The following is an 11,626-nucleotide window of genomic DNA, read 5'->3' on the forward strand; positions in this document are numbered from 1 at the left end:
AAAGATTCATCTGCCCACATAATCGTGCCTTTTTACCTGACTTGCAAATTCGATTTCTCGAATCATCGAAATCCAATTTTGTTGTTGACAGTTATACCGTGACTATCTATTACTGACCAGATTAGGTCACGGTTGGCAACTTTCATGTACTTGTTGCTATGGTAGATTGAATAACTAACTAGGTAATTGTGGTCAATATTAAATCCATTTCCCTGACTAATCATTTGGAGTTCAGTTTCGTAATCCTTAACTGGTTAATATTATTTCATTTTTGTAATTTAATATCTTTTTGTTTCGATTATTAGTGATGACATGACAGAAAACACTTTAAACTACAAACGTGTTAATCGTAATTTTGTCCTATAGGTAATTTAATGTTAAGTCTAATTGTGCATTGTGTCAGTGCATTCAAAGAGTTAAAGGTGTCTTTCGACCTCCTCTGACATTGTTTGTTAGATCACGTTAGAACTTGGAAGGTATGTGCCTGACCATATACACTTGTCCCTGAGTGGTTGATACTGTCATGGGTCAAAGGTCGGACATCAAATGTCAAGAAACTTGCAAATTGTCCTTTATGCTCGACATATTTTGTGGTTAATGACTTTTTCTAACATACGGACAAGCATGTAATGGCTAAAAACAACAATTTTTAGATTTCTTGACCAGTGACATTTTGATCTTTGACCTATGACGTCATCAATCACGCAGCACCAGTTTACATGTATAGGCACATACTTTCCAAGTTTGAAGCACTTATTTCTCAATGGGGGGGGGCTTCTTTCCCTTTCGATACGCACGTAATTACTTTAATAAATAATTAGATATTATTTAACCAGCTGGAACAGTACTCCCGAAGAAACTGCATTCGTGTGTTTGGTGTGGAGGAGAAGCCGAACGAAAATACTGACGTCATCATGATGGACCTCGCATCACAGCATCTGGGACTCAACCTGAATCCAACAGACATTGATAGGTCGCATCGGATCGGTAAGAAAGAGCCGGGTAAACCCAGGGCAATAATCGTCAAATTCCAGAACTACAAAACCAGAGAACTATGCATAAAGAACAGGCGGAAATTGAAGGGCACCCGCCTTGTAATACAGGAGGACCTAACAAAGGCGAACCAAGAGCTACTACAGGCGACGAAAAACACCACCCTGGTCAAAGCAGCCTGGTCACACGATGGCAAAGTCATCGCACTGGTAAGCAAGAACAACACCGAGTTTACGAAACGAATCTGGGGGCTGAATGACTTGAAGCGTCTCTAGCTCTTTGGCACTAGAAAATGACACTGTAAATCAATAATTAATCCAAAGGATGTATACATTTACATATTTTTGTACTTTTTGTCTTCCTTTTTTATCACTCTGATCGAAAACAGGTGATGTTAGTTTGTAAAAATTGTAATCTTATCATAAGTGAAACGTATAATAAGGTTAAATGTGAAAATTGTGGTACTTTTCGTTATACGTGGTGTATCAGTAATAGGTGTAATTCTTGGATTTGTGATTCTTGTGACTCTGGTTTGCCCTTTCAAAATCTTTCAAATCACAATGATTTTTTGGAGGCACTACATGGACCAAGTCCGCAGTTCATGAATAATGATTTTTATGACTCACAAAACCTAAACTCACAAGTTCCTGTTAGTCTTTGTCGCTACTTTGACATTGGTTCCTTCAATCAACTCACTGGTAAACCTCATGTATTCTCTCTGTTTCATGTAAACAGTCGTAGCCTAAACAAAAACTTCAACTCAATAATTGACTTTCTTTCCCTTCTTAATCATGAGTTCTCAATAATTGGCTTCAGTGAGACGTGGTTAAGTGACCAAATATCACCTTTGTTACAAATAGATCAATATACTTTTTATAGAAAGTCACAGGGATAGCAAGAGAGGTGGTGGTGTTGGTCTTTTTATATCGAATAATTATACGTTTGTAAAAAGGACTGACATATTTTTTTTCAATGAGGCGATAGAAAGCATTTTCATAGAAATAGCAATGAATAAGAATAATATAATCGTTGGAGTAGTCTATAGACCTCCACAGGGTTTGATATCTACATTCAATGAATATATAAATATTATACTCAATTTAATATCTAGTGAGAACAAACATGGTTATATCATGGGGGATTTTAATATTGATTTACTAAAAAATGGAACTTCTGACTTCATAAACACTGTTTTCAAACAATTTTTTCCCTACAATTTCCAAGCCTACTCGAGTAAGTGGAACCGTGGCCTCACTTATTGACAATATATTCACCAACAATATTACTGATATCACGCCTGGCATACTACTAACGAATATAAGTGACCACTTCCCCGTTTTCATTCAAACTTCAGTAGAACAGAGTAAATCTGATTCTGGCTACTACGCTAGGAACTATTCCGACAAGAATACTACGTATTTTAATAATTTAATACATAATACCGACTGGAATTTCATATGTTCTATTGAGGACGTGAACGTAGCTTATTACAATTTCATTACAGTTTTTCAAAATATTTATGATGAATGCTTTCCATATATTTATATCAGTAACTCAAAGCGTCGTAAAAAGCGTCATCCTTGGATAACGACTGGTATTTTACAATCAATCAAACGTAAAAATAAACTCTATCGCAAGATGTTGAAAAACCCCAATATGGACAATTCCGACAAGTTTCGTACTTACCGTAATAAATTGACCCACATTATTCGTATTTCGAAAACTCGGTATTATTCTGATAAGTTCAATAGTTGCAGTGGCAATTCTAAACGTACTTGGGCAATAATCAATGATGTATTACATAATAGAAAAAGTAAGTCGTCTATTCCCGACACGATGAAAGTCAGCAACGGTAAAACCAATGATCCTAAGCAGATTACAAACGCATTCAATGATTTCTTTATAAATGTTGGGCCCAACTTAGCGTCAGATATTCATAGTGACACTAATCCAAATCATTACTTAAAAAATTCAAATCCTTCAACCCTTTATATGTCTCCTGCAAATGAGAGTGAAGTATTTAAAGTTGCACTTGCTTGTTTGAAACCAGATAAATCTGCCGGCTTCGATGGCATAAAGCCTTCAATACTAAGAAAGGTGTTACATTACGTTGTTCACCCTCTTACTCACATTATAAATTTATCCTTAGCAACTGGTACTGTCCCAGATCATATAAAAATTGCGAAAGTTATCCCTGTTTACAAAGAAGGGGATCATGATGTTATAGGTAATTATCGCCCATTTTCTGTACTAACAGGCTTCTCTAAAATCTTTGAAAGAATAGTTCATAATCGTATTTATAATTTTATCAGTAAACATGATATATTATGTTCAAAAGTCAATATGCGTATCGGCCAGGACACTCAACCGAACTTGCTTTGACTGAGGCCTTGGAGGTATTGTATGATGCCATAGATAATAAAATGACTTCCGTTGGTGTATTCTTGGACTTTTCCAAAGCGTTTGATACAATTGATCACCGTATTTTGTTTATGAAATTGTCACACTATGGCATAAGAGGCACAGGACTAGACTGGATTAGAAGCTATTTATCAAACAGAAAACAATTTACAAATTGTCTTCATACGGATTCTGATTGCATGAATGTTGTTTGTGGGGTTCCACAAGGATCTATATTGGGGCCCTTGCTTTTTATAATATATGTAAATGATATTTGTCATGTGTCAGATAATTGTACTATCATATCATTCGCTGATGATACTAATATTTTTTTCTCTGGCTTGGATCCTGTGGAAATGAGGGCTAGAGTTTGTCATGTGCTTGATGAATTTCATGCTTGGTTTTCAGCTAACAAACTTTCTTTAAATGTAGGTAAGACAAAATATGTTGTTTTCAATGAAGGTAGGAATAGGAATATTCTGTCTGACATACAGATGCATGGTAGTAGTCTAAAAAAAGTGTGTTTTACCACTTTTCTAGGGGTAACTATTGATTCTGGTCTGAGATGGCGTGATCACATAAATACAATATCAACAAATATTTCTCGTGGCGTTGGGATTCTTTCCAAATTGAAGCACTACTTAACAAAACATATTCTTCGTTCTTTATATTTTACTTTCATTTATCCTCACCTTACTTATTGCATTACAGTTTGGTCTGGCACGGCTGCTTATAACATTAAGAAACTTTTTGTACTTCAAAAAAGGGCTATTCGACATATATCTTCTGCCGACTATAACGATCATACTAGTAAATTATTTGCCTCACTTAAGCTACTGAAATTACCGGACCTTGTGAAAGTTCATCTTGCTACATTCGCTTATCGCTCTATTAATGGGTATAATCCGCCCACATGTAAAAATTTATTCACTGTTAATAGGGAAATCCATGATTATAATACAAGACAGGCTGGTCACATACATAGACTTTTTCCCCATAGTAACCTGGGTAAACAGAGTATACACTCTTAAAATTCCCGGTTCAGATATGATCAGAAACGGATCAAATATGAACCAAACACTGGATCAATCGGGCACCCAACCAAGCCGGTTCAAAATGATCCGAAGACTTGGTTCAAATAAAATGATTCGATTCCGGTTCAAACTGTTTATTGATAGGATGACTACATTCCGGTTCACATTGATGTAATTCTGGTTCACACTGATTCTATCTTGGTTCAAATTGATAATCCAAAGATAACACAATGATTCAAATGAGGGTCAGGATAAAGTCTTCATATATTTATTTTTACAATATATAACTTATTACGCAAAGTACATAACTACAGGATATAAAACCAATTAATAATTATAGTAACAACAAATCATCTACACACAAAGGGATCCCCAAATATCGTTTCCTGAACATACATACCTTCACAAAAAATATACCAACTCTCCAACTAGTTCAGTTTTGGCCACAAATTATACCTCAAGAACTGATGTTTCTTGGAAAATACAATTTTGGAGTTCCAAACTGTAGGCATAGCCTTAAATTCGATGAAGTGTATGTTAGGATATCAAGCATTATATGGAAGTTTGAAGTGTTATGCTATTTAAAAGAAATTGCTAGGTACTGAAATGTCTGACTAAACTGCTATTTAACTTCAATTTTCCTTTGACTTCTAGAGATTGTGTTAACATGGTGTCATTATGTGTGTTATTATGCCTTGACCTATGCCTTGACCTTTGCTGACCTTTGACTTCCATGTTAAGCAAAAACAATAATCTCCTCAACAGAAGGAGATGATTGAAGTTGAAGTGATATTTACTTTTTTTAATTATGCTGTAAACACACAGGTTTCATGTACAGAGATCTTTGTATATATTACTTCAGCCTATTGCAAGGATTTAAACACTTCTAAAGATGAGATTAAAATTTTATAATACGAAACCATACGAATAAATAGTTAAACAGTTACTTCAGATAACAAAAATAGAGAAGAAAAAGAGAAAACAAATTTCCAAGAACTAGTTAAGAGGATTTTTTCAGTAAGAGGACTTCTAAACTGCAAGATGCTATTCAGCAGCCAAAGTAAACCAAGGTGTGTTTCCAGCAAGAAGCTATGACAATTATGAAATGCATAACAAAAGGTAAATACCATAACTGATAAGACATTGCAAATGTTGCAGGCTCACCACAGAGGATGATCTGACTCCCTTCTAAAAACTCTTGAAACTTTATAATCGTTGCAAGGAAGTGTAATGCTCAGTGGACAAAATAAACCAATTAAAAGAATAAGTGTCTCATTTAACAAGCAAAGGTAGACCAGATAGCCTAAAATGATTTGTGATTTCTTGTCACAAAGGAACTGATAGTCCTATTAGATTGGTTAAAGTTTTTGAAGGTTAGGCTTATGTTGGTAAGCCACAAATGTTGACATTTACTATAAATAATTTAGACAACCTTGCACAAGAAACGAGAAAACGTAAGTTGCTGCAGTTGTGTTAGCCTTATTACAAGGTTTTCAGTATGACCATTTAACCTTAATGACTCATCGACATCGATAGAAAACAACTGAAGTAAATGAATGAATATCTACCATAAAGAATATTACACCTTGGCCAAAAAGTTCTTCAGCAGGGTAACACTTGGGGCAGAGGTGCTCTTACCCTTTCCCTTACCCAGTCCATAAATACATTTTTGAATAAAATCCCAGGTGTTTTGACACTCCCATGGGTAGTCCATGTCCAAACGTATATAACTTTAAGACATATATCTAAGGCCTTCAGAAGGCTGTTGCCACATGAAATGTTCTTCCCTGCCACGACAACAAAGACTTGTTCTGCGCATTCCCTTTCCCCTAAGGCCAACATAAACGGCTGCAACTGCTGCATGTTTTCAAGAAAGTCTGGTATGTTTGTGCCAATCTAAAGAAGAGAATAAGGGGAAACAGTATTCAGATTAAACTTTCCATTAAAATTAAGAGCTTGACAATTATATGCCCCACCCCAATACCACCAACGAGATCAGACTTTGGTGGGCTTTTGAGAGCGACTCAAACTTGCATATCTTTTAACTGGAATTATGAAAATTGCACTATACCCTAAAAAGAGTTTAAGCTAGCTTCGCTAGTTTTAACCCTTTTGTATGACCAGGTTTAAAAAGTATCCTATGACTACCTTTTTTTCTAATCTAATGTTTGGTAAACAACAAAGTTTTAAAGACAGCATTTTGGTTGAATCAATTGCACTTGGAATGGGTATTTTACCCCATTTTGGTACCCTTGAGCAGAGCATGTATTTATATATTTGTATGTATATATATATATAAATATAAATATTTATATAAATATAAATACATATATATATATATATATATAAATATATTAAATATATATTCATATCAAATATATTTTGTATTAACAAGTATTATGTAATACATAAACATTTATTTTGCGGGCCAATAGAAGTAGCTGTTTTGCATCTGCTGTCATGTAAACTTATGTGTATCAATATAAATGATCACAGATTCAACAAGGTAGGAAGTTTGATTCCAAACTCAGGGTATCATTCTTAAGTGGAAACAGGGCCTTGTTTGATAGATAGATATATATATATATATATATTTATATATATATATATATATATATATATATATATATATATATATATATATATATATATATATATACATATATATATTTGTTTGTGTGTTCTTGTTCTCTTTCACTGTGTTACTCTTACCTCCTCAAACTGAATGAAACGGCACAAAGCTTCAGGAATGGTGGCATGCTTGTTTGGGCCTTTCTTACCAACTGTCCTTGACATACCAGGAGGAAAGAGCAAAGGAAGCACCTGGATGGCAATATTACTCCTTTTCTCATCTGAAAAAAAGTAATAAAGTTCAGTATGAAAAACATTGGTCTCAGATTTTTAAAGCGTTTTCCATTGAGTAGACATTGAGTTGAGTAGACTGATGGTGTTACCCACAGTGTGTAGCATCGCCCATCATGAATTTGATTATCCCGTTTTTTTTGGGGGGGGGGGAGGGGGTGTCCTTATCTTACAAGTGAGGCCATGTTGATATGTGATTTTTAAAAATAATGCCTCTCAAAGTAATAAATTTGTATCACTTCAATATAACCTTGTTCTGTTTCACTATCTACCTATTTCTAGGTTCAGGAAAGAACATTGTGGCACACCACGTTTGATTATTGATATGCTTGATCTAGTGAAATGAAGCATGTCTTCTCCAACATTGATTGGGAAGGCCTATCAATTGTTTATGCTATGCATACATCAGCATATTTTTTGGTATTAGAATGGACGCAATGTATTGTCCAATTAAATGAAAAACAGACATACAGCATGTTCACCATTTAAATAAATTAGGTAAGGATTTACAATATGCAGTAACTGTATATGCAGTTTTTTTTCTGACTGAGACATTCCACTATGAGAAATGGCACCACCTAAGCAAACTGTAAATGGAATAAGGAATGCTCTTATTCCTGTTTCAAGACAGTTCAATATTGTTACTAAAAAGAAATAGGAAGTGTCACATTAAGTATTTTTTTGTTAAAAAAGTATTAGAAATGGACTACCTTTTTAGCAGAAACCCAAGCCCTTCTTCGCCAGAAATGCAAAATGAAAACAATTGATTAACAAAAAATAGAAAATCACTTACTAGTGGAAAGGTTTCCATGAAAATGTAATATATCTTTCCAATCAACCTGCTTGTTTGCATAGGCCAATACCTTCTCTTCCAGGCTCGGCCACTTCATGAATAGGGCATCACATGCCTCAGGAAACAAAATCTTGAAGCCTTGTTCTACCTACGATAACAAATGTCAGAATGTCAATAGAAGTACACTAACAGTAAGGCCCTGTATTCCAGGTGGAGATCACAATGTATGCTCAAGACTTGCTTTCAAATTATTTTGATGTGGACTGCAATGGCATGACATTCTTTAATTACTGCCTTTTTTCTTATCTTTGACATGATGGTTAATAACCATGACATAAACACATTACATAGAATGACTGGGAATACATGACAATTAATCTCTGAATGAGTGATATTTCAACACAGGACTACTCCTGATATTTTGAACACTATTCTAGAGGTTCTGCCAAACTGTGCGTACATTTACCCACCCTTTGATACTTCTTTAACAAACAGCGTTCCATACTGGACCCAACCAAAGTGAAATGCAACAGGCTCCATTGGTCCAGTAGCTGTCTTGTGATTTCACAGCTGAATAAATTACAAAGAGCTTGCTAGCTGCAGTCCAGAATCAATGTGGTGGCGTGTGGTGTTCACTTACTTCAATTTAAGATTAATATTTGTTTTTGTTGTCCCCACATGTACTTAAAGTGCATCTCTGTGCTGTTTGTAGATTACGTACCATTTACGTACCATTCCATCAGTATCTATAAGTCTTGGATATTCTTTTAAGATATCTGAGAATTTCTTCTGTTTATTGTCCCTGATGTCAGCAGCTCTGGCCTTTGCAGTCTTTGCCATGAACTCTAGAACCTGGTCTGCAGGGGCAATATGGCACTTTAACCATGTCACCATGGATGAAAGGTCTTCACTAAAATCATCTGTAGAAGTAAATAGTACACACAAGGATAAAATACATCATATCATGATAAAACTTTCATTGGTTCATAAAATTCTACACTGCCAAGAAGTAAAGCAATTACAGAGCTCTTATCTAGGACCCTGATGCTGTGCCATCATTTCTTCATAGGAAGTTAAGAAGTGTTCAAAGAATATGAGGCAGTTGTATAATATTTAAATTGCAGCAGGACTTACATTAAATATAAAGTTAAACTTACGTAGCCGTCACGATCTTCATTATCTAGTTGCTTGAAATCTCTTACTATGGCTTTGGCCATGGCCAATTTTACGTCAGACTTCGGACTGTAAATGTAAAAAGATAAACCAGACAATTGAAGCAATCAATGAGTTTCCCTACTGTTTCGTTAATAGTGTCCTCTTGTTTAGTGCATTAGTCTGCAAGAAAGTAAGCGCTTTCCTTGGTACTTTTCCAAACAGGCTCTTAACATCAAGGAGTTCAAAATCATGAACATAACATATTCATAACATCGACAAAGTGGTGTCCAAAATGGTTTGTAATGGGACCATGCCACTGCGACATTCATTGAATGCACCGAGAAGCATCTGGGCTTACCCTTATTGTAATGAGAAGGCAATACTACACTTACTATTTTCCATATGTTGTGATAAGGTGAGAAACTAGGGCATTCACCACCTTTTTCCTGGAGTGGTAGCTTAGTAATCCTGCTTCCATTTCCTCAATTATTGTTCTTTTTTGAAGCTTTTGAAGTATTCCTCGAATATCCTGTAAAAAGAAGTATAAATACAGTAAACCTAAGGGGGCAACTTGGATATATAACTTTCTGTTCAACATATACTACAGCTAACTTAACATATTTCATACCAAAGAATAATGGTCTGTTGTATTTTGGCTGGTTGCGTCAGGCCACGTGGAAATGTAGGTTCACCATATCCAGAACCCTAGCCAAAGGGGGACCCAGGATAAGGAAGCCCACATTTGCTCTTCATTTTTTTTATCTGGACCATTGATGAATGCCTGATACTGACAAAGATAAATCAAAGGAAAAAGGATACTGGTACAAAGGAAAATAAAAAGCATAATACTACATACAGTAGGTCACAGACTCAGAGTGTAGGCTATACTGTGCGTTCACAGAATCACATTAATGACCTTAACAGTGCTTCTGCGAAGCAAAGTAATACCCAAGAGCACAATTAACTCACCGACACAGCAAACTAGTCGCTAACATTGCAGTAGTGCTTAAACGTTAGTATGCTGGGTACAGTACTGCTAGTGCTTAAAACTGCAAAGTCAACCCGAATCAACGAAGTGGTAGGGGCACAACACGAATTCATGCACTATGGATGTGTTTGGTAGATATATAGATTCGCGAAACACTATCTCATAAAACGCAATGATGCATGGGCATGACAATGAGCTTGTATGTATACCAGAGGCAGGACACCTACAGCCAAGTTGAAGTTAACTAAAAATCTACCGACAGATTCACATTGAAATATTGCATGCTGCCTACTTCTGCTCAGAGTATGTACGGTGACAATATGACGCCCAAGCCCTACCTGAATGTTCATACAAGTGAGCAGTACACCCAACATGCATGGGCTAAGGATGTTGTTGCTAATTTTGTTTTGTGACAATGCGGTTTTGCTGATATATTGAATTTTAAATTAAGTGACAAATAATAGAGGTGACACTGAATCTATAATTATCACTATTAGTTTTGTTTAGCTGGGTTGCTGACTGTCCATTGGGCTTAGCGAGAGCTATGTATGGTATTTTCACAGTTGTTTCATGTGAATGAAAAATAGTGCTAAGTCTACCAGCGCTTATATACGCAACATTTATAATACTCGGCCTACACACATATTTAACGTTACGAGTGCCTGTGGGTGTAAGTAACGTGATTGCCTAAGTAAGGCCTAGAATACTGCACGTATACCTAATGGGTCACGATATACGTAACCGTAGAAAAGGCGAGCCTACATCACAACGGCTCCATTCGACAATCTACAGTATTACGTACAGAAAATTGCATTTTTGGAAAGAAAGTTTAAATTAATAGAGCAACTGGAGTCAGAAAAATGCTGCTCGGGTAACTTTTCATAAACATTTTACCTTTGAAGAATGCGACAAACGTTCCAAGACCCCATTCTACATGCTTTTCTTCAACAAATTCCATCGTTCACTCGAGTCATAGGTTCAGCGTCAGAAGGCACGTGACCAATAGGTTGCTCTCGACCAATGGGAATTCTGCATTGCTGTTGATCAGGGAACTGGTTCAAAAGCGTTTGAAGACTTTCCCACCATGCATGCAAAATAGGTTCGAAGTGATTGCGTAAACGGTTCAGAGTGATCAGAAACGGTTCAAATTAAAATGACACGGAAATCGGATCATTTATTTGAACCGGTAGTTCTAAGAGTGTACGTTATCGGGCAAACACTTGCTGGAATTATCTACTTAATCATCATGATCATATACAAAATGATTCTCAGTCACCACGTTCCTTTAAAAGTCAATTAAGCGAGGTTTACATAAGTGATTATTGATCCATAATACTTTTTAGAAATCTTTGTTTGTTTATATCGTTAACTCTGATAACTTAATTATTTTCCTTCTTTAGG

General features: G+C 35.7%; 1 protein-coding gene across 4 annotated transcripts; it reads right to left on the minus strand.

The window, feature by feature from the left end:
* Positions 1–4,679: 4,679 nt before the first annotated feature.
* Positions 4,680–11,428, minus strand: LOC139963231 (uncharacterized). Of its 4 annotated transcripts, none has more exons than XM_071963835.1 (7): positions 11,120–11,428; positions 9,630–9,766; positions 9,240–9,324; positions 8,815–9,002; positions 8,083–8,230; positions 7,140–7,279; positions 4,680–6,323 (listed from the first exon to the last, which is right to left on the minus strand). In XM_071963835.1, the coding sequence occupies exons 4-7, from the start codon at positions 8,974–8,976 to the stop codon at positions 6,030–6,032; spliced, it is 744 nt and encodes a 247-aa protein (XP_071819936.1). In that variant the 5' UTR covers positions 8,977–9,002; positions 9,240–9,324; positions 9,630–9,766; positions 11,120–11,428; the 3' UTR covers positions 4,680–6,029. The 4 variants fall into 4 exon arrangements, with proteins under 4 accessions (XP_071819936.1, XP_071819946.1, XP_071819956.1 ...); XM_071963845.1 differs by having other exon boundaries at positions 9,630–10,024; XM_071963855.1 differs by lacking the exon at positions 11,120–11,428 and adding an exon at positions 9,866–11,108.
* Positions 11,429–11,626: the final 198 nt, after the last annotated feature.

Source organism: Apostichopus japonicus, chromosome 3 (genome assembly GCF_037975245.1).
Source record: "Apostichopus japonicus isolate 1M-3 chromosome 3, ASM3797524v1, whole genome shotgun sequence".
Taxonomy (NCBI): domain Eukaryota; kingdom Metazoa; phylum Echinodermata; class Holothuroidea; order Aspidochirotida; family Stichopodidae; genus Apostichopus; species Apostichopus japonicus.

What these genes read in the sequence shown, in the direction of transcription:
- LOC139963231 (XM_071963835.1), bottom strand. Translation starts at nt 8,976, where the DNA reads ATGGTGACATGGTTAAAGTGCCATATTGCCCCTGCAGACCAGGTTCTA. An exon ending in TTATAGATACTGATGGAATG is followed by an intron (nt 8,231 to 8,814) that starts GTACGTAAATGG and finishes TTGTTATCGTAG; the next exon opens with GTAGAACAAGGCTTCAAGAT. An exon ending in TCATGGAAACCTTTCCACTA is followed by an intron (nt 7,280 to 8,082) that starts GTAAGTGATTTT and finishes ACTTTTTTTCAG; the next exon opens with ATGAGAAAAGGAGTAATATT.